General features: G+C 38.5%; 2 protein-coding genes across 5 annotated transcripts; one reads left to right on the top strand and one right to left on the bottom strand.

Annotated features, from left to right (window-relative positions):
• Positions 1 to 556: 556 nt before the first annotated feature.
• On the bottom strand, positions 557 to 6,658 carry NPY5R (neuropeptide Y receptor Y5). Its single transcript, XM_032863521.1, has 2 exons — positions 6,037 to 6,658; positions 557 to 2,258 (listed from the first exon to the last, which is right to left on the bottom strand). Exon 2 carries the CDS (start codon positions 2,247 to 2,249, stop codon positions 909 to 911), a length of 1,341 nt encoding a protein of 446 aa, XP_032719412.1. The 5' UTR covers positions 2,250 to 2,258; positions 6,037 to 6,658; the 3' UTR covers positions 557 to 908.
• Positions 5,711 to 27,601, top strand: NPY1R (neuropeptide Y receptor Y1). Of its 4 annotated transcripts, XM_032863535.1 has the most exons (4): positions 17,571 to 17,780; positions 18,985 to 19,195; positions 24,893 to 25,740; positions 25,848 to 27,601. In XM_032863535.1, exons 3-4 carry the CDS (start codon positions 25,045 to 25,047, stop codon positions 26,298 to 26,300), a joined length of 1,149 nt encoding a protein of 382 aa, XP_032719426.1. In that variant the 5' UTR covers positions 17,571 to 17,780; positions 18,985 to 19,195; positions 24,893 to 25,044; the 3' UTR covers positions 26,301 to 27,601. The 4 variants fall into 4 exon arrangements, with proteins under 4 accessions (XP_032719454.1, XP_032719426.1, XP_032719435.1 ...); XM_032863563.1 differs by lacking the exons at positions 17,571 to 17,780; positions 18,985 to 19,195 and adding an exon at positions 5,711 to 5,750; XM_032863544.1 differs by lacking the exon at positions 18,985 to 19,195.
• The last annotated feature ends 326 nt before the right edge of the window (positions 27,602 to 27,927 follow it).

The following is a 27,927-nucleotide window of genomic DNA, read 5'->3' as shown; positions in this document are numbered from 1 at the left end:
AAGTTTACTAAGATAGTATATGAGACCTCAGTACTGAAATAGCACAGAGTCTATCAATCATTCTGTATCTTGACCAAAAAACTTAACCTCTTTCTCTCCCCTGTGGATACTCAAAGTATTTTTAAATTATTTAATATTTGGAAATACAGATACTATTTATATTTCACATTTTAGATTGTAAAAGATGTATATAAAAACAATCTTTCTTTGATAGTGTTAATGTGGTATGAGACTAGAAAAGATTTAAAATCTACTTTTATTTGTTAAATTAATTGTGTGTTACTAGAGAGTGGGGGCAAATGAACAATCTGACCAATTATCGATAATAGGAAATTAGTGTTTTCCTGCCAAATCTGTACCCATTGCTTACAGTTACAATCATGACTTGGGTGTACAGCTATCATTTGTTATGATTTGCTGAGCATACTAAATGTTTTCTGTATTTTCACAGACTAAATATTAAGAATTCTATGAAGCAGAAATGAAGATAAATAGATAATATATATTCCTCATATCTAACATTAAATGAGTCTCAGGAAAAATATTTTTGTTTACTATAATTTTGAACCAAAAATACAGAGTAGGTTAGATACAACTTTTATTTTAAACAAAAGTTACAATTCATTTGTTTACAAGACAAGATGAAATAAACGTTAATACAACTACTTCTTAAAGTGAAATTATAGATTGCATTGACACCAACTTTATACAACTAAATGAATTCATCATATTATATATAACACATTAAAGTTATTTTCCACATATTATGAACTGACATTCAAATTCAGAACTCTGTTACATAAATTCAATTTCATGTTACTAAAATTTATTTAATTTACATACAGAGTTATTGTGAATATGATTTAGATGGTCTCAACATTTATTCTTTCCTCGGTAAACATTCAGAATTATGACATATGAAGACATTGTATCAGGGAAATCAAATCAGCTTTGATCCCATTATTAAGAAAGCCATACAGAATAGGATTAAGGCAACAGGACATCATGCCTAACAAATGACAAATGCAATACACCAACTTGAAATGCCTGTTTGAAATAAGGTTATCATTAAAATCAGTTACCACATGGAAAAGGTGTAGGGGCATCCAGCTAACAGCAAACACTAGTATCAGTATGGTCAGTCTATAGAAAACACTTCGAGATCTCTTTTTGATTCTCATGATAGAACGGTTTACTCTCATTTCATGAACATCTGAGTTTTCTTCAGGTTTCATCTCAAAGCAGGTGGGGACCCTTGGTATGAACTTACTGGATGAAGAGGGCTGATTTTTTACGGAACCAAAGTTTTCTGGAAGCATTCTTGAGTGGTTCTCTTGAGGAGGTCTTGCTGGAGCAGGTAACACACAGGCTGTCTTCTTGCTGTATCTTCTTCTGTGTTTTCTGATGAATGAATAGCTCCATTTATGGTTGCTAGCAATTTTCACCTGAGGCCCACTCTTCTTGAATGGATGAAGAGTTAAGTTGATCATCTCATTTTCTTCTAGTTTGTTTTCTTTGTTGGACAACCCACAGCTTATACTCCTGCAGACACTGGTGTGACTTACAGTGAGACACACCAAGGGAAGAATATACTGCACTAGCAATAAAGAGATAGTAAAAGCAATTCTGTATGAATCAGATGGCCACGACTCAACACATAAATATCTGCTGCTCAGCAGTGCTGAACCAAACGTTTCCTGAAGTTCCACCAGACTGTGAAACACTGGAAGGGGAGAACAGATTGCAAAACCTAGTGTCCAGACGGTAGCAATCAGGAAGTAGCCATGATTTGCTGTTAAATTGTTAGATATAGGGTGTTTTATCATGTGATACCTGACAATGGCAATTGATATCAGAATTAAAGTTGAGACCAGAACGGACACGCATTGAAGAAAAGGCATAATATGACACATGACTTTGCCAAACATCCACTGATCCAGCAGGACAGAGGTCAGTGTAAAAGGGGAGCAAAACAGCACAACCAAAATATCAGAGAAGGCCAAATTTCCTATGAGGAAGTTGACCGTCGTCTTCTGATTACGCTTTCTCATGAGAGCCATTAAAATAAGTAGATTGCCCATAAAACCAAGAAGACTTACAAACGTATAAAGTCCAATCAGAAAATACTGCAAGTCATCCACACTGCTTTTATAGTCATCCCAGATGGGGAAATCAGAATTCCGAGTGGCAGCAGTATTGTTCTCAGTGGCAGGGGTCTTGTTATAAAACTCCTGGAGTTCTAAATCCATATTATAGCTCTGCTTGGAATAAAAAGACATTAGTTACCAACTTTAAAAAAATTACATGACTACTATGCATTAATCCACTGAGAGGGAAATGAAATTTTAAAATTTGTTCCCATACCTTATTAATCTCCTAAACAAAGTTTCCTGAGGTCTTTAATTGTTTCCAAGTTCAGGGCAAATATCAGCCAATAACAATTACAGTAAGTCTAAGTCTATCGTCATTTCTATGGTGTATTACCTTGTGTTTAAATAGCAGATCATGTCTTTTAGATTTACGTAGATATAATGAAAGGGAAAGAAAAGGCAAATGTATATAAAAACTTCAAGATATCTAATTTACAATAGCTCATTATTATGGTGTGGTCATATACTCTTACCTTAAACATTCATTTGTTTCCAACTTCAAGCAAGGTCAAACTTAGAAGTCACCTGTCCTGAAGTATTCCTTGATCTACTCAATTGGCTGCGAGTCTCCTCTTTGAGACCCCCACATTGCTCTGTTTACAGCTCTCTGGTGCTATATGTGACAATTTGCTTTGCAATGCAATTAAAAAACATAGCAGCCTATATTATCTATTAATAAGCAATGGAAAAGCAGAAAACTACCCTTTACTCATTGTGGTATCTACCACAATACATGACCCAGTAACTCCATCATTGCAGGTGCTAAATATATATTTATGGAAAAATGAAAAATTCAAACAAATGTCTAGTACCCTAAATATTATCTAGTTTATGTATATTCCAATGAAGCTTCTCAAGTGTAGCTTCTCAAATGTAGAAACACTATCCCAGGAGTTAGTCTATAGTACAGGCACTTACTAAGTGTTTATCAAGCTGTACTATTGACTATGTGTGCACAATAGTCAATGACAAAGTCATTCCTTGATCAATTCTTAGTCCTTTGAGATGTGCCAGATTATCATAGTTAGGATAGCCACTGACCAGCTAGTATTTTTATTTATTTATTTATTTATTTATTTATTTTTTGACCAGCTAGTATTTTTAAAAACAAAATTTACCTGTTTATTTTTTAATTTAAAAATTGAAAACAACTTTCAGCTTTAGAAAGATTGAATAAATTCATATCATCTGAGGAAAATTTATATCTTGAAGTTAAATGTAGAAGTAATAATAATATCATACCCCATAATAAGTTTTTTCTTATGTTTTTCCCTCTCCTAATGCTCATTCACTCATCTAACATTCTTTTATTCATTTTATTTTGGTGTGATTGCAGTCAACCTTGTGCTGCTTTCCCCGTAGTCCCAGGCCAATCCATCCCACCTCCACACAACCATACACACTCCTAATAACATGCTCTACACTAAATGAGCATTTTGTGAATCTTTGCTCCAGTGACTTCTTACAACTGGAGGTACTGCAAATGGGGCCAGGGGGAAGGAAGGGAATGCTAAGCTGTTTCTTTAACTTGCCATCTTGTTGTATGGAGGCCAAAGGCAGGATACCCAAGATGGGCCACACAATGGCAGGTAGATTATTTTGAGCTGAAAATAATCAAGACCCAAAAGACTCAGGTAGAAACTCTGACCTCCTCACCAACTGCCTAAAAAAATTTAGATAGAGGACCTGTACCGGGAAAAGAGCTATTTATAGAGATTCCTTTTTGCCTAAGAAACATATGTGCACAACAGGGCAACCTTCATTTTCCAAACATCTCTTCTCACCTTCCTGCCAATGGCTCTTCTCCCTTACCCCTCTCCTTAGTTCAGGATGACATCTATACCTCATTTTGCCTTTCTTTGGAATTTCCATGCCTGTGCAGATTCCCTGTAGGCAGGAAACTAAATTTGATTTTCTTCTGTCAATCTGTCTCATGGAAATTTAGTTCTTAGTCCAACTAGAAGAACTTTGGACAAAGAAAAATTTCTTCCTCCCTGACAATAGCCAGGGGATATTTCAAACAGTAGGAATTATTCGTCTAATAAGATTTGTCTTGTTGTTGTTTTTTTTTAATTGAAAATCAAAGGTAGAGAAAATGAAAGAAAAAAAAACACACAAAGGATTTTTTTTCTTAAATTTACTCCTTCACTTCTCTGAAAAGAACCATAAGCAAACCTATAATGGAAATGTAGATCTGTTTAATAATTATCTGCTTTTCAGCAAGTGTTATAATGAACAGTGTACAATTTTATAAAACATAAATACTTTGTACATAAGAGTAATGCAATATGTGTGCTTTTCTAATCTCAGAGTGCTAGAGAAACTATGAAATGTAACCAGAAAGTTTTAGAAATGAAATATTATTTTAGAAGAAATTCAATATTGACTGTGTGAAACCTTTGTTGTGTTTGCTTAGACATTTTCTTTTGTATCTAGTTTTAGCTCCCACCATCAGAATTCCCAGGCTGCAACATCAAACTTTAATCCTCAGAGTAAAAAGTGAAAAGTTCTTTGTCAAACTGTGGTGACTTTTAGAAAGCAATGTCTTTGTAGGCTTATGTACTTTTCTGATATCATAATTTTCATGCAAAAATTGATCTATAGCTGACACCAAGACGAAAGAAATCTTCCGAATAGATTGTAGGTATGTTAAGTAGATAGTTCTTAAAAAAAATAGGAGGAACTGTTGGGAACTCAAAGGATACTGAAAGACAGCTAATAGATTTAAATAAATTTCCTTTGTTAGGATAATCTCTGTCTTATGATAAGGCACATCTTTTCACAAAGGATGACAGTCACACACAAAAGAATAAAATATATGTTTTTTTCCCCTTCTAGCAATGATAAAATATCAGCTCTTGGCTATTTTGCTACGATCCTGGAACAATGGCGAGATTCCATATTCTCAGATATTCCCATGATTTTATTTTTAAAGCTAGAATCTGGCAAAATTTGAGTTGGAAAGATAAATACAGCTTTGCTCAGCTGACAAACACGCAGGCTCGCACCACGCTCTCCTAATTCTAACAGCAGAGTTTCTTTTCCCTTGAGAAATCTGAAATGTAAAATTGCATTCCGGCTCAAAATTCTGCTGAGAGCCTCAAGCTATTCCATGGTGTCTGGCAAAGTCTTTCGACTTTGATCCAACACGATGGTTAAGTTCCTTTAAAAGATAAACTAAAGGTCTGTGAACTTGGGGATAAAAAATTCCTTGTTTCTGGAATTCAAGGTGTGTACATGTATGGTATTGCTCGCATTTGTCCTATGAGGCCACCTTGCAAACAGGAACGCAAACCCAGGCGCGCAGCTGCCTCCAGGTCTGCGGCCAGCTGCGGGACTGCGCGGCAGGTGCACTGACCGAGGGGCGCCCGGTGGACTGCGCCCCAGGACCGCGCCAGAACCCGGCTACGGCTGTGCACTAGCTGAACACCCTGTAGGCTGCGGTCCCCCTGCCTCAGATTCTGCCGGGCTGCACTCGCGGCTCGCCCCCAAGGGAAGCGCTAGGTCCCCGCAGAACCCCCTCCCGCTAGCTCCTGATCCAGCCCCAGCGCGGATTCCGGACACTCCTCCTGGATTCGGCCAGCGCCTGCCCCACCCCGGGTGAGTAGTTGCCCCGAACCAAAGAATTCCGCTTTGTCCCTTCCCCCTTTCCCTTGACGCCTAACAATTGCCTGTTCCTCCACCGCAAACCCCCACTTTTCCAGTCGCTCTGCCTTTGGCTTCCCCGCTAGCCCTCTCGGGAGCCCGGACTACACCCGGGACCCGGGACGGGTGCGGCTCCCCGGCCCCGCACCGATTCCTGCCCGAGCCAGGAACGGCCTCAGCCCCTCCCTGCGGGCCCACCCCCGCGCCGAAGGGAGCGGTGGGGAGAGGCTGAACCCGGTACCTCGGGGCGCCCGGGCGGGTGCTGGTGCCTCAGCTCCCGGGAACGCGGTCGCTTCTGCGCCCGGGCGGCGGCGACTGCAGGGGGAGCACCTGGAGGTGGCGGTGGGGATGTGGTGGGGGTAGGGAGGAAGGAGCGGGGAGCAGCGGGGGTTTTAGAGGCGCCTCGGGAACACGTGACTGTTCCCGGGACCCCGGAGACCCTGCTCTAGGGCGCCTGCTCCGCCACAGCCTCTCCCCAAGCCCGGGTTCGGGGCATCCCAGCCCCTACCTTGCTGTCTAGGGCCCCAGGGAGAAGCTGCAGGCCCTCGAGATGGCACCCTGTCACTCTGGCCTCTGGTTCTTGGCCGAGGCCAAGTTAACTTGCCGAGCAGGAAGATTTTTGCCGGTTCTGTCCCCAGCCTGGTGAAGTGAACTCGGAGGAGTCTTGAGCTGATGTGGGAATGAGCGCTGGGGTACCTCTAAGAGCTTAGGCTCCATGAGAAAAAGCTTCAAGGCCCAGGTTTTCTCTTTGTTCGAAAAAAATAAAAACCAAAACCAAAACAGAATGCTGCTCTTTTTGCGCCTTTTTAGAATGAAGAGGGGAGAAGTCTAGGCAGGAAGGCTGATCTGAAGGGGCAGGAGACACAAAGGGGTCAGAATAGGAAAAAGGGTTTATTCCCATTCCTAAGGAGAAGTAGTTGTGGGCGTGGGCAAGCGGCCTGGAACTGGGGATTGAGGTTGAAACGGAATCCACGTTTCTCAGGACTGTTGGGTAACAGAAGACGGACAGAGCCGGGTTGGGGTGGGGGAGAGGTAAAAAGAGTTGTCATAGTTTTTTTTTTGTTTGTTTGTTTTTTGTTGTTGTTGTTGTTGTTGTTGTTGTTGTTTTTAAAACAGCAACCAAAACACACTACAAAATTTGGTCCTCTGTTTCTCCTCAACATGATTTCCGTCCCCATTGTTTCCAAATCTGTATTGCAGATTTGCCTTATTTTTGTTAGTCATTCGTTGGCAGGTATTTTAGGCTTCTCTGTGCTCTCCGTGTATCTGTATATGTGTGTGTGTGTGTGTGTGTGTGTGTGTGTGTGTGTAGGAGGCAGGGAGTGCAGAGAGAGAGAGAGTCACTGGAGAGATTGGAAAGAGATCCATATGTTCTTGAACATGGCCTTGCAGGTGAAAGATTGTATTTCTTGTATATAACAAAACTGAAAAATGATCATGTGACAATCATAGGATCAAGGGTTTGGTGATGAGTGTAATCCCATGGGACTGGTACTCCAAACCGGGGAGGACTATATCCCTTGATAGCAATGCAACTTGTAAATCTAGTTTCTGCGGGCAGCAAACCCTACCTGTTCCCCAGAAGTGGACAAAAATTATTGTGCCTCTTCTCTCCTGTATTTTAATATTCAGTATTCGAGGAAACTATATAGACGTCATTGTATTGGCAAGAGAGTCATCCAAGAGCTCTTAAATACCTCAAGTAAATCCAGTACCTATTTCATTATTTTCTGTCTTATTTCTGGTAAACTAGTACATTCTCCCCCAAATGCTGGACAGAATAGGCAGTCTGAGCAGGCCCACTGGATCCTGTAGTTGGTAAGCTAAGGGATTATATGTGAAAAAGGGATGACTGGTAAGAAAACAAAGTTTGGTTCTTAGACTTTCTTAACTCCAACATCAACATGGTCAATCCAATACACATTGTCACATAAATTTCTATTCTTCCATCCCTTGCGTGGTTATAATACATACTTACTTCAAATATGCTTTGTTGTTAAAACAACTTCCAAATAAACCCCTTTGTGACTATCTTCCAAAATACTAACCTATGCTTCAAGCTTTTGTATGTTAAAAATACAAGATGGATTTTTTTTCTTTTCCATAAATTTGTTATTTCTTTTGATGATGTCGACCCTTAAATTTAAGTAGCTGTTGTTATTATTGAGTATTAAAAATAAAAGGCCAACATGTCATTGAGATGAAGATTCCAATTAACCCACCTTTTTCTTCCACTGCACATACAAGCATGCAAGCCTCAAAAAGCCTTCTTTAAATACACATTCAATATATGTGGAGTAAACAAATTATTTTAAAAAATCCTTCTTTTGAAGATTTGGTCAACTTGAAAATTCCAACAATATGCTACATAAGAAGTTATGGAGATCTGTGTGCTTTTATCTTCAAATTTCCCAGGAGGGATTCAAGACTCATCATCATCACTCTTTGTAGAAGATAATAAGCAATTTTCTTATTTTATGGAGTAAATTCAAGCAGGTAGAGTACTACCTCTGGGAACACAAGTAGTAATGTCCACCTCTGCTCTATGTATTTTTTCCTACTCACTACTTATAAAATGCTCATTTGGGAAATTAAGCTGGATTTTATGTGTGCTACAAAATTAAACTGGCTATTTTCCAGTTTTCTTGGTTCTTCATCAGTTTTGAAAGAAAGCATTTCTATGAAGGTGAAAGTTAAAACCTCTTGGGGCTCTTATGACAAATTATTGAATAATAAAACACTCTCCAAACAATGCCTGGGGTAACATTTCTCTGAGGAACCTGTCTATGATTTTTGTCAAAATTATTGCTGCATTTTAATAACAGCTACCATTTGCAAAGAACAGTTACTAAAATGCACTGACATAATCTCAGACAATATGTGATCTTGGTATATTAGTTATCAGAATAGTGGTGATTAAAAAAAGTTGAAAAATAGTGTTATTTTATTCGATGCATTTTTTTCCTGTGAAGACTTTAGTTATTCATTAAGAGTAAACATTTCTTTATCCACTGTTTCTATCATGGTAAGTTTAATCCTTAATTCTTAAAAGACATGCAAAGGGCCATTTCCACATGTTATGAAAATATTTTTATGATGTGCATCACTGCTTTGATTTCTTTGGAATTGTAATAGTTTGTCATATGATCAATATTTAGGACTCAAAACAAGGAACTAACATAATTGTGAAATACACGCAGTTTTTTAAGGAACAAAAGCAATTTAAAAAAAAGTTAACCTAAAGTTTTGGGTGCATAGAGACATTTTCCCAGAAAACTCAATGATAATTTTGAGGTGCTAAGGGGGCAGGATAAACATAATGATAAGCATTTTGATAAGCATTTTGCTACTTAAGCAATACTATATCTTTCTTTTTGATTCCCTAACAATTAAATCATTAAATATAAAGCAGTGACTGATTTCCAGACAGAATGTACAGTTCTTTTTTTAAAAAATAAATTTTCCAGGGATGCCTGGGTGGCTCAGTTGGTTAAGCAGCTGCCTTTGGCTCAGGTCATGATCCCAGCATCCTGGGATCGAGTCCCGCATCGGGCTCCTTGCTCAGTGGGGAGCCTGCTCCTCCCTCTGACTCTGCCTGCCACTCTGTCTGCCTGTGCTCGCTCTCGCGCTCTCTCTCTCTCTGACAAATAAATAAATAAAATCTTTAAAAAAAAATAAATTTTCCATGTTAAAAAATATATGACACATATACGTGTGTGTGTATATGTATGCATATACACACGATCACATATCACAGATGTATTTGTATAATGGACACTTGTCAGAACACCTGGATTTCATCCAGGTTTTACTCCAATTTAATGGACAAATTAATTTAGACAAAACACTTTGACCTTTGTAATTTTCACTTCCTTTGTAAAATAAAATATTCTAACTAGTAGATATGTAAAGTCCTTTAAGCTCTGACTACATATGACTTCATGCCATTAACAAGCATGCATTATAGATATATGTGTAGAAAGGGAAACTTTTTGGATCTTTAGAAAAATTTGATGATCATAGAAATGGTTGCTGTCCATATTCGAAAAAAAAAGAAATACTGTTGATAGCTTTCCATTATTACTGGCACATTCTCTTCCCTGCAGCTATATTAACAACATAATGATATTTGACTCTTCTTTTAAAAAATTGTGGATGTCTTACATATCAACAAATGATTCTTTATCTAATTATATTATTTTAAAAATTCAGCGCAAAATATATAAAAGAAGAGAACATAGATTCCTTCAGAGGCATAATATTTCTATCAAATATTTCTATCATATAAATCCATATATAGACCATATATTCTTCCCTGTTGTAAATCCAAACAAAAAGTGATGATGTTGAAAAGTATCCCCCCAATATTGCTTTTTAAAAAATAAATTTTCATTTCTTAGCTAAGTTTTCATGGTTAGTATTTTAAATCTACTTATAAGTCTAAATATAACCTCACTATATTTAAGTGGAAATGAAAGAGAAATAGTTTATTTGTTTTGGGTATGCTGGTTTGTTTTGAATAGTTTTTAAAAAGAATGTTTAGAGAACAGTTCAAATCATAAGCCCAGAATAAAAAGTTGATGTTGTTAAATGATATGCTCTTCCACAAGGTGTCTGTTCCCATATTCTTACTCTTATCCTGTTAATGGGTAATTCCACTTCTAAAAGAATATTATTCAGCAGGTAGAAAAACTCATAAGACACTTTTCTGCTGGACATTATGTGCATTTTTTAAAGATTTTTATTTATTTATTTGAGAGAGAGTGAAAGCGAGAGAGATCACAGAGGGAGAGAGAGAGGGAGAAGCAGGTTCCCCCTGAGCAGAGAGCCAGATGCAGGGCTTGATCCCAGAACCCATGACCTGAGGTGAAGGCAGTCGCCTAACCAACTGAGCCACCCAGGTACTCCCGCATTTTTAAAGGCAGTAGGATTCATTTTTCAAGTTTATACTTAATAAGAAAAGCAGAATTAACACATAAAGGAAATTTTTAAAATGAGAAGAATTGTCAAGAGAAGTATATAGTAAGCATATATATGTATAAAATATATGTAGAATTTACATTTACATTATATATACGCTATATAATATATAATGTGTGTGTATAAAAGAGCAGTAATTCATCATAAATAAAATGCCCAAGGTAGTTTTAAATGTTTCAGATGAACAAAAGGGCTTGATTTGTGATGTTCATAATTTACATTATCCTACATTATTCTTTGTTCTTCAATCCTTCAACAGAACCTTTTTTAGTATCTTGTGATTTACCAGACAGAATTCTAGGCTGTAAGTTTAAAGAGGTGAAAAAGTAGTCACTGTCTTTCAGAGATCACAGCGTGGGTCTGTGCAAATAAACAATTCATTACATCTGATGTACTAAATCCTATGTTAGAAATAAACTTAGAGTACTGCAGGCATATGAATAAGGCACATTCAGCCTATGGGGGTATTTGGGGATATGGAGAGAAATAAAATAGGGCTTTGTAGTCTAGAAGCTACTTGAATTGAGGTTTGAGGAACTGGTGAGAGTTAAATCCCCAGATGGCAGGGATGGACAAGTAAGAGGTGGAGAAATAGCATGAAGGTGAGAGAGGAAGTTAACAGTCAGAGAAGTGCAAATAGTGTGATGGGACTATGTGTGTGGGAAGTGGTGGAGGGTGATACTGAAAATATTGGTTAAAAGGACATTGCACTTGACGGGTCTGGAGAGCAATTAGACTGTTTAAACTGAGGAGGGATGTAACTGGACCATTGTGAAAACCACTGAGGCAGAAAGACCCTTTAGCAAAGAAATAAGTAGAGCTTGATGGTGTGAAGGAACACATTGGAGAGATGTTTAAGAGATAAAATCAATGGGAATGTGTGAGCAGTTGAATTTAAGAGTGTGAGAGAAACACGGCACAGTTCTTAGATTCTGGTTTGAAGGATGGAGATGATGACAAGACTGAGATTCCTGTCCACTGGAAAGCACATTTGCCAAGGAAACCTGAAAGGTATCTGTCCTTTAGATGGAGATGTGTAGAATTGTGAGCCTACAGACAGGTAATTGGTGACAGAGGGTATGATTATGCATTAAGGTTAAAAAAAAGAGAGAGAGAAGATTAAGAATGAGGTCTCTCGTAAATTTGGGGATTTCAGGTCAATCAGGGAAAAGATAGGACCACAAAAGGCAGTAACACACAAGCTTTTGGGGGGTGGTCTTGGACACGGTTGCATGACAGGGGAAGTTTCTCCAGACAAGAGATCTTCCAAAGACAACAGCATGGGGCTACCATCCAGAAGGGAGATAGGATAGGGGGTTCTGGGGGAGAAGGGGAAAATAGAGAGTGAATTCACTTGCCTGGGTAATATCACTCAGTAGCAAAGTGGGGAGACTTGGTTCAGAGAGCGCCAAAGCTCATCAATAATTTGCTGTCTTTTATGGCAACAGGATTTGTCTTATCTCTGGTTAACAGATGATGGGTGCAGTTTCTCAGGGTATGAAAAGTAGATGGGCTGTAACTGGTTAAATCATATTTGTTTAGCTTACATTTAAAGCAATTAGATGTGTGGAAATTTGAGTTTGGTGCTGTCTGGCTTTGGGCTATTAGTCCCAGCCTGCTGTGCAAAGAAGGAAACAATATGGGGGCCATTTTAGGCTAATACACAGGTGCTATTTCCGTCCTGTTTATATAGCAGGATCCTAAGGAGGGAAACACCTAAGAAGTAGAGGGAGACAGCAGAACCTAGGAGAGAAAACTGAGGAACATCTAATAAGGAACAAGGAAAGCCTAAAATGTGGAGTTCATGAAGTCAAAGGAAAAGAAAATTCCAAGAGCACAGGATGGTCAAGAGAGTCAAACTCAACATAAAGAATAAATATAATAATGTCTGAATTGTTTCCACTGGCTTTGATCATTGGTGTCATGGCAGAGATGGTTTCAGGTGGGCCATATTTGAGGAGCAAATATGGGAATAGTAAATGTTTGTTTTTGGAGAAGTTACCAGGAAAGAGAAGGCAGCTACAGATACTATGACATGGGTGAGGGAGTTACAATGCAAGAAAGAGCAATTTTATTTGTATTTTCATTTTATTGTTTCACCAAGAAAACTGAATTGTTAAATAAACTGGTATTATAGTTATATTATTTTGTAACAAACCTCCCAAATTTAGTGGAATAAAACAAAAACTCAGTCATGAATTTTATGTTCATGGATTGAGTGGGAGAGCACATTGGTGGTGGCTTGTCTCTGTCACATGGTGTTTGGGGTGTCAGCTGGGAAAACTCTGACCTAGGCTGACTCAAAGCCTGGGGGTTGAAACAGCTGGGACAGAGGAGTCACTGCTGAAATGAGGGATGTAGAAATGAGGGAGTAAGTGCTCTATGGTTTTTACTTAGAAGGAAGGAGGAGTCTATTTAAACTGAGGGTATGAGATAGGAGACTGGGAGAGAAGGGGGACAATTCGAAGTATCTTCTAAAAGGAGAGAAATCAGAAGTCACTCAAGTCCAAGAATTTCTGGGTAATATTTAAGGCTCACCTAAGGTTCTTTTTTGTTTTGTTTTGTTTTGTTTTAAGACTTTATTTATTTGTCAGAGGGAGAGAACACAAGTAGGGGGGGTGGCAGAAGGAGAGGGAGAAGCAGACTCCCCACCAAACAGGGAGCCTGATGCAGAACTCCTTCCCAGGACCCTGGAATCATGGCCTGAGCCAAAGGTAGACAATGGGTTGAACCACTCAGGTGTCTCTCAGCTACAGTTTTGAATAATCTGTGCAGTTCAGTGATTTCTATCTTTATGCTATGCTAGTAGAGGGTAGTAGTCAAGCAATTTCCTGGGTGCGGAAGAGTCCAATTATACCCCAGCCATCCTTGGATATTTATCCTCTTTCTAGATTTCTATGTATCTGGGGAAAGAAAAGCAATATCTAGACTTTAAACAAAGGAATGAAGAAGGGAAACTTACCTAAGCAAAGTGACACCTAGGAACATTTCATACCACCTTTGTCCAGTTTGTAATGTTTATGTGGACATAGGAGTCTTTTTTAAATTTTTCCTTTGGGAAAAACTGCCCTATCTCAGGGATGTGACATAGATTTACATTACGGAGCCAAGTCTGATCTACTGATATTGGCTGCCTGTAGGATTGTGTTGCGTTGTGTTGTGTTGTGTTGTGTTGTGTTGTGAAAGGGTCTAATATTAAGGATGAGATTTTGGGGTGGGGGTGGTGTGAAGTGGAAGTGGAGCCGGATGAACTGTCAGAGGTATTTGTCATAGATGATGGCAGGTCTGGAGGCAGCATTCACACTTGCCCTTCTCACCAGCTATTCCCACTCCATACCTTTGAGTATGGAGATATGAAGGGAATAGTAATAATTATCATCAAAAGCAATAATAGTAACATTCACAAAGCTCTGTTCATTATTCCATGTAATAAATACATAATGTGACACTTTTGTAAAATAACATTACACTTTGGTTGACTGTCTAAAGGGTGTCAGACAAGGTGGGATCTGCAGGAGAATGTTTGTATATTTACTAAATAATTTTAAGACCCTAGTCCTCTAGAGTCTTATTCTGACAGTTTTAAAACAAATGCTCTGAATTTGTAGTCTATGTAATGAAATGAGAACTTTCTTGAAGTGCATTCTCATTTCAAATCAAGAACAAATCCATAAATACTACTTAGTTTCTCTACACAAAGGAGGTAATTGAATTGCTTGCCTACCTACTTGTATACTAACATTTTAACTAAATTGTTACTTCTTTCTGTGAGTTAATTCTTAAAAGACAATTGAATTAAGTGATTGTATTGACCATTTGATTATATTAAGCAATTTAGTCAAAACTCTTTACCTCCTGTATTTCATTGGTTCTAAGATGAGGATTTAAAAAAAAATATTTTAGTACTCTAACTTTGAGATTCATTTACAATTGGTTATGTGTCATTGATTTATTGGAAGCATTTTCTTTCTTCTTCAGTGGTCCATAAAATAATGTTGCTATCTATATTCTGTGACACCACTGATTCTAATAAATACAATAAGTAATTTACAGAAAGAAGGAAAAACTAGCACCTAATTAATGCATAGAATATGAACTGATTCACCAACATGGTTCATATTAAGTTTTACCCCAATGGAAATTTTTCCTTCAGTGGTATCCACTTTATAGTTTTCATATGTAGTGTAAATGTCTATCAAGATTTTTCTGAGTCATAATTTATGACAACTTTCCTGTATCGAGCCTAATAGCATTTTAGAATCTTTAAACGTTGCAGCAGAAATTTATCAGGAGACCAAAAAAGAAGGTACAATGGATAAATTCTATCAGCAAATATAGTGATACACTTTTATCTATGCAGTCATTGAATCATGCTATTTAAAGGGCCAGACAATGTTTTAGATGATAAAACTAAGGTCTATAGAGATTTAATGAGTAGAGCCTATTCTGTTTAAATGATAGAAAAAAAGACTTGCCCAAGATCACATGAGAACAGGTCATTAATTTAATTCTCCTAGTCATGGCTTATAGGCCAGATGGCAATGAAATTTCAGAAAGAAATACATGAAATGGAAAAAAGTTCTCTCTCCCTAGCAAAGATGAGGTTTTATCTAGCTTGAATCCCAAATAAGAAAGTATGCAATTGGCTGTTCATTAAACAGTAGAAAAAGAAGTTATCTTTATTTCATACATATATTCTCTTTAGTATATCTTTTGAGGAATTCAGATTACTCTTTAGCACATGTCTTCTGAGAAACTCAGATTACTTTATGTCAAACCTTCCATAAGATTACATTATAAGAGGATCTTATGGTGTATTTGATTATTATATATGTTGAATTTTTTTTATTTTACAATTTAAAAAATTTTATTTGTGTTTTACACCATGGAACAGTACTTAATAAATGATATTTCTTGAGAATTATACAATTTGTTGCTGTTTTTGAACATTTTGAAACTTCTTTTTGTACCACAAAATTTGACATAGAAAAGTCTTTGAGACTGATCTTTCAAAGATTGGTATTTGATATTTAATATTTCAAAAATGCAGCTTTATAAATTTGCCTTATGGGTGACAATTTATAACAATTCAGTTATAAACTACATGAGCCACAGTAGTTTAAGCATTATTATAGACATGCCTTTATTAACATTCTTGGAAAATACAGAAAAAAAAGTGTCTAATGAGTCCAGATTACATATTCAACTCCAAAATATTTGCTGACATAGTAAAAATGCTACATAAAAATGTATTCCTCAAAGAAAATTAGATAACTTAATTTTTAATTCTTGCAGTAGACTGAAAACAGTCAATTTGATATCAGAACCTTGGGGCAAACTTGCTTCTCAGAATGTGACTTGAGGGAATGGAGTAGACAGAAGGCAACAAGAAATCTAAAGAGTTATTGCTCTTTAAAAAACTGAAGTTCCTAAGTTAGGCTTTATATTTTTGTCCTTGGTTAAAAAAAAGAAGAAGAAAGAAAAGAACTTAAAAAGAAAATATATATGCCATTTTACTGTTTAACCAGTAGTAGGATTTTGTAAAATGTATGCTCACATCTATTATTGTAGTTCACTTATTATATGAGCATGATATTTTAATTCTTTCCCTTTTCAAGTGTATAAAAATATTTCTAATGACAAATAATTTAGAAATATTTCCTGTGGAAAAAAACCCCAGAAATGTTTATATCACTATATAAATAAACCAGCTATGACTTATACTGCACTTTAAATAGTGTTTATTTTGCCTAATAGCCAGAGAAAGAAAACATTTTTTTAACAGTGTAAAGTTCAGGTCATTCCATTTTCCTTGAAATTTTGCTTTGTTTTAGTTTGAAGACAGAATGCAATCATAGTTGTTATTCTGTGCATATCCTAGGCAGTCTTGTTTATCTTTATTAGGAACACTTTTTATTTTCTGGCAGCTTGATTTGGAAGAAGTTGTATTCATCCTCACCAGTAAACCGTTATTGTGTGCATGTGTTTGTGAAATACACAACTTTGGTTTTTCAAAGTGGAACACAACTATGCAAAACATCTAAGATCAGTGTATCCGTAATTATCCAGAATCCCCCGGCACCATGATGGGTTTGCCACTGTCAAGGTCCTCTTGTGTACCTGCCATTCTTTCCTTCATAACGTTCAGTACAGCAGTAGACTAAGCTCCGAGGAAATGGCATTGACTCTTTTTGACCAGTAGGGAAATGTTCCGTTCATCGTGCTCCCCTAAAGAATGCAGCTAGGCACTGAGAACAAACCTGACGGCATTTTCTCAGTGGACAGAAAGGACTGCAGGGTCAGGCTATCTCCTCCGAGATTTGCTACCTTTTTTTTTTTTTTTTTTTTTTTTAATAAAGGTCTTCTCTTTGTTCCCTTTTAAAATGGGGAAAAGCCTTCTCGGCACTGGTGTGAGAAATATACAAACGTCACAAAAGAAAGGGAGAAACCTATTAGTGGCATTGTTGCGGTGACTTCCACGCTTCCTTTTCTCCCAAATACCAATCCCTTTCATTCAGAGTTCGGCGGCCGCTCCCGCTTTTCAGCCGGTTATAACTTCGGCCACAAGATGGCACTGACCCGCAAACAAAGGGACACACCGCGGCTCCGACTTTGGAAGCCTCCTCAAATCGTCTCGCCTTCCCGGGAGTCGAGGAGTGTGCGGATGAGTGCTTACTTTGCTCTCTTCCGTGCGTCTGTGTCGAACAATGTGCGGATCTGTTTAATTGCCCTTCTTTCCAGAATTCCTAGGCAACGCGCCCCAGAGCGGGACATCCAAGCCGGGGTGGCTGCGGGGGGAGCATCGGGCGCTACTCGCGGGGCGCCGTCACGTGGTCCGGGGACGAGGTGGAGTTCGGCTTTAAGGGGGCGTCTCTTCCTATCTTCATCAATCTTTAGGATTTGAGCAGGAGAAATACCAGCGGATCTTTTCTCCCCTCTCTGCTCCCTTCCGTTACCGTTCTTCCCGCTTTCATAAAGGGGCGGAAAAGACGAATCCAACGGAGGGTAAGTTTCAAGTTTGCACGTTTTAAGGGACTTTTTGGGAAACCTCTCATTGATGGCGTGAAGGATGAGAGAGGAAGAAAAAAACGTGCGAGTGCCCGAAATTGACTCTGGGAAACTGAGGTGGGGCGCGGCTGGCCTTTCCCTTGGGCTCTCGGTGCAGGCAGGTCGCAAGGTGTTGCAGAGGATCGGACCGCTCCGGGACTGCTGCCCGTGGATGCGGGCCGACGTTAGGAACCGGGAGCTGGCGGCATCCGCACACCCTGCTCCCCCAAGGCTTCTGCACCGGGGTACGAGTTCTCCCCACTTGGGGTTCTCCTAAGACCGTCTCTCCCTGACCTCGCTTATCTTTGGCGTTTTTCTGGAGCTGGCTGCCCGGGCGGCCGCGCTGGAGTTTGAGCCGAGGAACGGGTCGCTGGGATGGTCTGGTGAATGGGGGGGGGGAGGATTGGCCAGCGGTCCTCCTCGGTCCCCCTCGCGCCGCTCGTGTTCCGCAGGGAGCCGGCGAAGGCGCGGGCTTGCCTGGCGGGCCGCGGACCTGAGCGCAGGCACGGCCCCCCCCCCCGGACACTTGTGGGTTCCGCGTATCTGGCCAGGAAAGGAGCCCCTCTCCCTCGGTGCTGACCCGTCCAGTCTGTGCGCCGTGGTAGTACACCCTGAACCGTATTCTTTCAATCATTGAACTCTTCCGCTGCTTTTAGAACAGCGATGACGGAACCTGGCAAGATGAGGATATCGGGTATGGACGAGAGGTACAGGTGGTTTAAGAGTGTTCCGCTGGTCTCCAGGTAGACAGACTGGAGAGGCGAATGTTTTAAGAACTGATGTTTGTCACAGAGAACTGTGTTTGGACTCTGCCCCTTTTTAAAAATTTTTGATTGGTTTGGATGCTTTTGTTTGCCGGTCTCATCATCATAGGTAGAGATGTTCCATGATACATGGGTGGCAAACGGGTGTTTGTGAAGGTGTGGGGGGTGGGGAGAGCGGGACGGTTAAGGATGAGGAAAATTTGGGGCAATTCACCTAGTTACACAATATGAAAAAGGTGGGCATGTAAGAATGCCAATAGGAATTTTGATTGAACCATGCCATTTCTTTCTCTGCCAACTGCGGGAGCACAGAAAAACCTAGGGGAAGGCAGAGAGGGAGTGTGTTTTGACATTTATTTTTACTTTTTCTTTCCTTCTCACCCCCCTCCCCACCCCAGAGTGCTCAGATTTGTCATGCCCACCTGGATCCTGTGCAAAAGCCTCACTCACTAGCTGACACGCAGGCAGGGGGGCGTGCAGAGCCTGCCTGTCTCTACCTGCACAGAAACGTAGAAGCAGTATCTGGTGGTCCCAAGACTCTAGAATGCTTCCCTGGTGAAGAAGAGAGCAGAAAGCTATCCAGCCCAGCTGCCCACCTATGACTAAAGCATGAGTGCTTTTCGGGGGGTGACTACTGCATTCTGAGTCTTCCCTTATCATTTTAAGGCAGCTGTCGTTGAACCAGGGGAGGAAGAAACAGGATTACGTAATCACACAGATAAACTAGCAGTAACTTTGGGAGGCTGTGTGTAACAAGGCTGGCATTTCTTTTCCAAAACAAGTAAGGTGAACAGACAGTTCTGAGGTATGAAAAAATGTATCTGCTGCAGACTACGACCAGCAACTTGTATTTTCAGGTAGTGACAGCACTAAGAAAGGCAAGCAGTGAAAGGCCAGCATTCTCGATGGAAAGGAGAAGGAAATTTCCCTTTGAAAGGGGACCAAGTTTCTAACTATTGATGCATGTAGTATCTCTATTTTGTCTCTAATTGCTCATAACAGCTATATTGAGATTTAACAGGCTTTAATTTTTGCAGTGTCTGTAGATGCATATCTTATTTTAAATATCGGGATAGTAACTATCAAATTATTTTCCTTTCCAAAGATAATGTATATAAATTCCTTCTCAGTACTATTTTCTGACAACTATTCTTTCTTGAAGTTATACTAAGGTAGGCTGAAAATACACATTTTATCCAATGCAGAACTGTTTTACCAAACTAGAATGACTATCATATATGCACTTAGAAAAGGAAGCTTTGCAAATACTTAAAAAAAAAATAGTTTACATTTTCTGTATAGCTAACTTAACATCTACTTAGTAGAAAGACTACTGTTCCTTACCAGAGCGTGTCCATCAAATATAATTTCAAAGGCGTCAGAGTTGAATTTTAGTATTCACCTAAAACCATAAGAAACTGTCTTTGTAGCCCACACACTGTATTATGTATTGGGTTTTGTCAAAATAAGTCAGTGGGTTTAAAATTTCTATTTTTCTTCCTTTCCACGGTAAACACTTTAGTACGTGCCTCCGTTATCTCTAATCTGGATTATTGTATTAGTCTCTTAATGAATCTCTCTCCTTTTTCTCTTTCCTATCTTAAGTCTGTTGAAAACAGCAAATAGAGTAACATTTAAAACAAGCCATATAACTTCATGCCTTTACCAAAAACTCTCCAGTGATTCCTCATCTTTCCCAAGAAAAAGTCAAACTGTCCCATGGAATAAGTCCTTAATGTAATCTATTCCTCTTCAGTTTACCCTTTCTAATTAACTTTCTACTCCCTTATTTATTGCACTTCTCATTGCTCTTTAGCATACCAGGAACACTCCAGCCTTAAGGATTTTATGTTTGTTCTTTTCACATGAGATGCAGTCCCTGACATATCTACATGGCTTCCTCACTTTCAAGTCTTAGTTCATATGCCATCTTTTCAGACAAGCAGAGGCCTTCCTTACCACCCAGTAACAAAGTGTAACTTCCAACAACCCCAGTTCCCCTTCGTTGCTTTTTCTGTGTAACACTTACCATCTGCCATACCTTCCCTTTTGCCAATTTATTTTTTCTTGGCTTTCTTTGTCCACAAGACTAGAAACTCAAAGAGAAGGTCACTGTTGTCTCCACTAAAACCATGCCTGACACAAACTAAGTGTTCAATAAATATTTACTGGATGAATGAATTTTCTTTCAGAAACAATTCCTTTTTTATAAACATGGAAATGGAATATTTCCCCTTAAATACCTGACCTAATATAGTGAGTATTGTAATTAGTATCCATCAGCCATGTAAAAGGACTATGACAGAATTCAGTTATTGATGTTAGGATTAATTCACACAAGAACGTACTATTCTAGCCATGAGGCTACAATGTCAGTCAACACATTTTTGTTCTGAATCTAGTATTTGGAAGGTGCTATGAGGTATATACACTACCTACCTTAAAAAGATTATAGCGTAATTGGGACGAGCCAGTTAAAGATTCAGGGGCACTAAATGGTGCTTTGAAAGATGGGTAGCATTTGAATTGGTGATGAGATAGAGTACCCAGCAAGAGCAATGGCAGAGACAGAGATGAATGCAGAAGCTAAAACAGGCTGGGGGGCACTTGGTGTACTGTGAAGACAATGACCAACTTGGAACAGAGCATTCACCATGGGGCTCTTGGGGCAGGAAGTGAAAGGCAAAGGGAAGCAAAATGTAGAGGTCTTCAAGTGTTAGGCTGAGGAATGTACTCATAGTGTCTTTTTCCACGATACTTATTTCTCTGGTGTGTGTAGTGACAGGGAGCCATGAGAAGTTGTGGGATAAAGAGGATGCACTTTCCAATCAAGCTAGTTTTACTTTAAATAATGAAGAGAAACTCACAATTAACTAATAAGTCATGTTGAATAACTTGACAGCAACACGAATATGAGGTATGATGGGAAAATTTTCTTGAATTCTTCAGTGAGGAATTTGTAAAGAAATGTTAGATTATTACTTACTTCTTCAAGGTTCATTCTCAGACACTAAGAAGAAGATTATTCTCTCTGCCTTTAGCATTTATTTGACACAGAAAGAGAGATCACAAGCAGGGGGAGTGGAAGAGGGAGAAGCAGACTCTCTGCGAGCTGGGAGCCTATGTGGGATTCAATCCCTGAACCCTGGGGTCATGACCTGAGCTGAAGGCAGATGCTTAACGGACTGAGCCAACCACATACCCCATGCCTTTGGCATTCTTGAGAGATAAAGGGTGATGGCTGCCTGAGTTCAGGAGCCATTATGTATTGGTTGTTGCACAGAGGAAGGGAGAGCCATACTTCTAAAAACGTTTACACTGTATGGTAACTAACATAACATAATTACAAAAAAAAAAAAAAAGAAAAGAAAAGAAAGGAAAAACAAACAAAAAGTTTACACTTGAAATCATTCCTAGTCTTAATTCTTCTATTCTCACTAAATGTTAGAAACATTTATTTTTTTAAATGTATTTTTTTAAAGATTTTATTTATTTATTTGACAGATAGAGATCACAAGTAGGCAGAAAGGCAGGCAGAGAGAGAGAGAAAGAGAGGAGGAAGCAGGCTCCCTGCTGAGCAGAGAGCCCTATGTGGGGCTCCATCCCAGGACGCTGGGATCATGACCGGAGCCGAAGGCGGAGGCTTTAACCCACTGAGCCACCCAGGTGCCCAGAAACCTTTATTTTTATTCTTCAGTTTTCTGAAGCCAAGTTGCGTTTTTATAATAAAAAACACTTCATATTCTAGAAAGCGAAAGCACTCAAGGAAAATTTCATTAGATGTGCCTCTTAAAAGGCCAATGTTCACTAAATTTCTTATCTCCTTTGAAGTGGAAGTAAATCTATATGATTTTCTTTATTCTCACATAAAAAAATAAATAAATGCAATTCCCTTTCTTAACACAGGCACAATGGCCTATTAATTAGCATAAAAAACCCTGAATCTCATATATTTATTTAGCAAACTAGAGGAAATCAGATTTTTTTAAAAGGAGCTTTTCATCTCTAAAAACCACTGTCTGTAATTTCTCTTGTTGGTTAGAAAAGAGTCTTTGTATCACAGAATGCTGTGAAAGATCAAAATTACCCCAAACATGTAGGTCCCTGCCTTGTATCAGTATACAGTCCAGTGGGGAGGGAGGATATTTACTTGTATAAAACCTTAGAAATCCTTAGAAAACTGCTGATGTATAAAATCCTAGAACCTTAAAGTTAGAAGGAATTTCAATTATAGCCATTTAAATCTCCCACACAATGTAAGAGCTCCCCAAAAGTCTTTCATACAGTAGCTGCAAACTCTTGTGTATGGAGCATCCCAGAGTTTTGCAGGCAGTTGATTTTATTTCATTAAACTTTTGTTCCTCATAATGATGTGAAATTTGTTTTGTTTTATTTTTAATACACACTGTGTTATACTTTCCCTGGTCCTATTTCTTACTTGTAAAGTTAGGTATGATATTTTAAGCCCAGTTCCCTAGGGTACATGCTACCCATTCAAATATGAGAAGACGTCTATACCATTCCTAGTCTTTTCTGGATTAAACATCTTTTCTCCCTTCCACAGTCCTTCATATGACAAAGGGTTTTTTTTGTTGTTGTTGTTTTGTTTTGTTTTTTTCCAATCTATTTTATTTCTTTTCAGTGTTCCAGCATTCATTGTTTATGCACCACACCCAGTGCTCCATGCAATACGTGCCCTCCTTAATACCCACCACCAGCCTCACCCAACCCCCCACCCACTCCCCTCCAAAACCTTCAGTTTGTTTCTCAGAGTCCAGAGTCTCTCATGGTTTGTCTCCCCCTCCAATTTCCCCCAACTCATGTCTTTGCTCCGTCTCCCAGTGTCCTCTGTGTTATTGCTTATGCTTCACAAGTAAGTGAAACCATATGATAATTGACTCTCTCTGCTTGACTTATTTCACTCAGCATAATCTCCTCCAGTCCCATGCATGTTGATAAAGAAGTTGGGTATTCATCCTTTCTGATGGAGGCATAATACTCCATTGTATATATGGACCATATCTTTTTTTTTTAAGTTTTATTTTTTTTTTAATTTATTTATTTGACAGACAGAGATCACAAGTAGGCAGAGAGAGAGAGGAAGGGAAGCTGTCTCCCTGCGGAGCGGAGCAGAGAGCCCGATGCGGGGCTCGATCCCAGGACTCTGGGATCATGACCTGAGCTGAAGGCAGAGGCTTTAACCCACTGAGCCACCCAGGCGCCCCGGACCAAATCTTTATCCATTCATCCGTTGAAGGGCATCTTGGTTCTTTCCGCAGTTCAGCAACTGTGGCCATTGCTACTATGAACATTGGGGTACAGATGGCCCTTCTTTTCACTACATCTGTATCTTTGGGGTAAATACCCAGTAGTGCAATTGCAGGGTCATAGGGAAGCTCTATTTTTAATTTCTTAAGGAATCTCCACACTGTTTTCCAAAGGGTGGAAACTTGCATTCCCACCAATGGTGTAAGAGGGTTCCCCTTTCTCCACATCCTCTCCAACACATGTTATTTACTGTCTTGTTAATTTTGGCCATTCTAACTGGTGTAAGGTGATATCTCAATGTGGTTTTGATTTGAATCTCCCTGATGGCTAATTATGATGAACATTTTTTCATGTGTCTGATAGACATTTGTATGTCTTCTTTGGAGAAGTGTCTGTTCATATCTTCGGCCCATTTTTTGACGTGATTATCTGTTTTGTGTGTGTTGAATTTGAGGAGTTCTTTATATATATCTTGGATATCAGCTCTTTGTAGTGACAAAGGTTTCTGATATTTCACTGTATTGATGATCCCTTTTTGCATATACTTGTGCTAAATAATGTCTGCCTTAAAGAGCAGTTCAGGATATGGTGGAGTTTTTAGTACAACTTAATGAATTAGTTCATTTCTATAGTAGGAGGAAGAATAAGGGAAATTTTTATTGTTGTTTTTCTTTATTTCATAGCTTATGTGTTAATCTGTGCATTATTTTTTTCCATAATCATATTTTTATAATGTTTAGGAATCTGTAACATTGGTTTCTATAAAACTTTTGGGGGTAAGATTTACACACACCTTACTAATTTACAGACTACTACATTTTGTTGAATTAAAATGTAGTAATTGCAAGTCCAATTAAAAACATTAGAATTGTTTTTTAAAAAATGTTTGCACTGTTTCTGCTATTTTAAAAATGTTTTTACAGATTACATTTGTTTATTTATTTCAATGTCTTCACTTAAAACAGTACTATGAGTCAGAATTTATACTGACTGCTCTGAATAAAATTAGTAATGCCATTGGTCATTTTCTCTTTACAGATTGTTCAGTTCAAGGGAATGAAGAATTCAGAATAATTTTGAGAAATGGATTGCAATATGGAGAATTAAGAAAAAGCTGAGCATTTGATCTGCTTTGAAGAAACATATTTTCCATTTGTCTAGCATAATCTATAACAACCAAACCAATCAAAATGAATTCAACATTATTTTCCCAGGTTGAAAATCATTCAATCTTCTGTAATTTTTCAGAGAATTCCCAGTTTTTGGCTTTTGAAAGCGATGATTGTCATCTGCCCTTGGCCATGATATTTACATTAGCTCTTGCTTACGGAGCTGTAATTATTCTTGGGGTCTCTGGAAACCTGGCCTTAATTATAATCATCTTGAAACAAAAGGAGATGAGAAATGTTACCAATATCCTGATTGTGAACCTTTCCTTCTCAGACTTGCTTGTTGCCATCATGTGTCTCCCTTTCACATTTGTCTACACCTTAATGGACCACTGGGTTTTTGGTGAGGCAATGTGCAAGTTGAATCCTTTTGTGCAATGTGTTTCAATCACCGTGTCCATTTTCTCTCTGGTTCTCATTGCTGTGGAGCGCCATCAGCTGATAATCAACCCGCGAGGGTGGAGACCCAGTAACAGACATGCTTATGTAGGTATTGCTGTCATTTGGGTTCTTGCTGTGGTTTCTTCTCTACCTTTCCTCATCTATCAAGTATTGACAGATGAGCCGTTCCAGAATGTAACACTTGACGCATTCAAGGACAAATACGTGTGCTTTGATAAGTTTCCATCGGACTCCCATAGGTTATCTTATACAACTCTCCTCTTGATGCTGCAGTATTTTGGCCCACTCTGTTTTATATTTATTTGCTACTTCAAGGTAAGAAAATGTTTCCCCCTACCGCTTCCATTTTAACCTTCTTTCCACAGAATTCCATATTAAATTTGTGGTTCTATTTGAACTTTTTTTTTTCCCCCTCTCTATAGATATATATACGCTTAAAAAGGAGAAACAACATGATGGACAAGATGAGAGACAATAAATACAGGTCCAGTGAAACCAAAAGAATCAACATCATGCTGTTGTCCATCGTAGTAGCGTTTGCAGTCTGCTGGCTACCCCTTACCATCTTTAACACTGTGTTTGATTGGAATCATCAGATCATTGCTACGTGCAACCACAATCTGTTATTCCTGCTGTGCCACCTTACAGCAATGATTTCCACTTGTGTCAACCCCATATTTTATGGATTTCTGAACAAAAATTTCCAGAGAGACTTGCAGTTCTTCTTTAACTTTTGTGATTTCCGGTCTCGGGATGATGACTATGAGACAATAGCCATGTCTACCATGCACACAGATGTTTCTAAGACTTCTTTGAAACAAGCAAGCCCAGTCGCATTTAAGAAAATCAACACTGATGATAATGAAAAAATCTGAAACTCCTGTAGCATATGGTCCCAGATGACATCTGTCTAAAAACAAGCACAACCTGTAATATCTTTTCATTACCTGTTCCCCCAGGGAATGAGGTTATAATCATTTAAGAAAGACCAAGATTTGCTTGTCTTGCTTTTTACTGCTTTTATTGTAGCTGTCATAATTACACTGGGACAAAATGTATGGGCTTTGGAATCTTCTGACAATAGTTTTGACCAGACATCCTTGAAGTGCTTTTTGTAAACTTCTGCATATAATACAAAGACTTTTATATTCAATTTGTTGGAATGAAGTTTCTTTAAATTATTACTATTGACTGACTTTAGAAGCACTGCATCTGAAACTCATTAGGCCAGGCCATCCTGCGTTGATTAGATTAGACGGTCATTGGACTGGGCAATCTTGATGTAATGATAGACATATTTCAGTCTGTTACAGAGGTGATAGCATGCAAAAGCAGCATTCGAGATGTGGAGTTAAGCCTACGTCTTGCAGACCTACAGTCTGAAGTCACTGAGTGGTTTGCATTTTTTTTTTTTTTTTTTGGTGTAAGACCAGATTTAATTTGCTCCTGATTATCACTTGAGATAAAATGTATTAAAAAAATACTTCTCAGCTGTGAATATCATGGGGAATTGGGCCACCCACAAGAATTAAGTGGGAAAGCAATTCTCTAACTTCAAAACCATTTTGGTACCTGACAACCAAAGGATTTCAGAGTAATTAATTTAACAAGCAAATTAGTATTGCAGCATATATTTGAATTGTATTCATCAGAATTGTTGGTCATGAGGTTTTCCATTCTTCACAGACTGTTCAGTGTTTGTCGAGCATAAATCTATATGTGACTCAAAAGACATTTCCAGCTTACAATATATAAAAACACAAAGTGTATTTTCCATACATCAGTGCCTACAAAGTAACACATTTTTAACTTTTTCAATGTCCATTCTTTAAAAAAGGACACCAAAGTATGCTGTTAAAAGAATGTTCACTCTGGCTAGCAGGGCTAAATACCTGAAAACTGAGAACACTTCATATAACCCATATTAACCTGTATAAACTGTGTGCCTTGTGGAGTCATAAATAATGTACTTTATAGACTACTAAGTGGCTGTGTCATGTTAATATATTTCATTTTATGTATTCTATAATCGTGATTGGAGCCTCAGAATCATTTGGAGCAAAGATATTTTAAGGAACAAGATACAACTTCAGTGTATTATAAAAGTATTAAATGTGTTTGATTTTAAAAAGACAGACATTTTCTTTATTAAAATTGTTTTTGCTTTTTCTGACTAGTTCCTTATGTTTCTATTCAGTTTATTTGTTTGTTTGCTGCTTTTTTTTTTTTTTTTAACTCATGGTTTCCCTCCCATGATGTTCCCACAACATCCCATTTCTGCTTATTAATGAAACATTTTCTACCCTGTGTTCTTCCTCCTCTGCTTCTTGAAGCTTCTTGGAGGCAGGGGCTATTTTACAACCTGTCCCCAGTGCATTTACCACAGTGCCAGGTACTTACAACTTTTTCAAGAAATAGTTCTGAAACAAATAAGTCAATAATAACTAAATTTCCTCCCTTCTCATTTATAATCATAAAGACTTTGCATCTTGAAATTTTCAG

The sequence above is a fragment of the Lontra canadensis genome, unplaced genomic scaffold (genome assembly GCF_010015895.1).
Source record: "Lontra canadensis isolate GAN:19392208 unplaced genomic scaffold, GSC_riverotter_1.0 scaffold1, whole genome shotgun sequence".
NCBI classification, from domain to species: domain Eukaryota; kingdom Metazoa; phylum Chordata; class Mammalia; order Carnivora; family Mustelidae; genus Lontra; species Lontra canadensis.
This window is presented reverse-complemented; position numbering and strand designations above follow the sequence as displayed.

Bases quoted from the DNA above. Each gene is read 5' to 3' on its own strand.
- NPY1R (XM_032863563.1), top strand. From the start codon at position 25,045: ATGAATTCAACATTATTTTCCCAGGTTGAAAATCATTCAATCTTCTGT. The intron at 25,741-25,847 runs GTAAGAAAATGT...CCCTCTCTATAG, and splicing joins TATTTATTTGCTACTTCAAG to ATATATATACGCTTAAAAAG.
- NPY5R (XM_032863521.1), bottom strand. From the start codon at position 2,249: ATGGATTTAGAACTCCAGGAGTTTTATAACAAGACCCCTGCCACTGAG.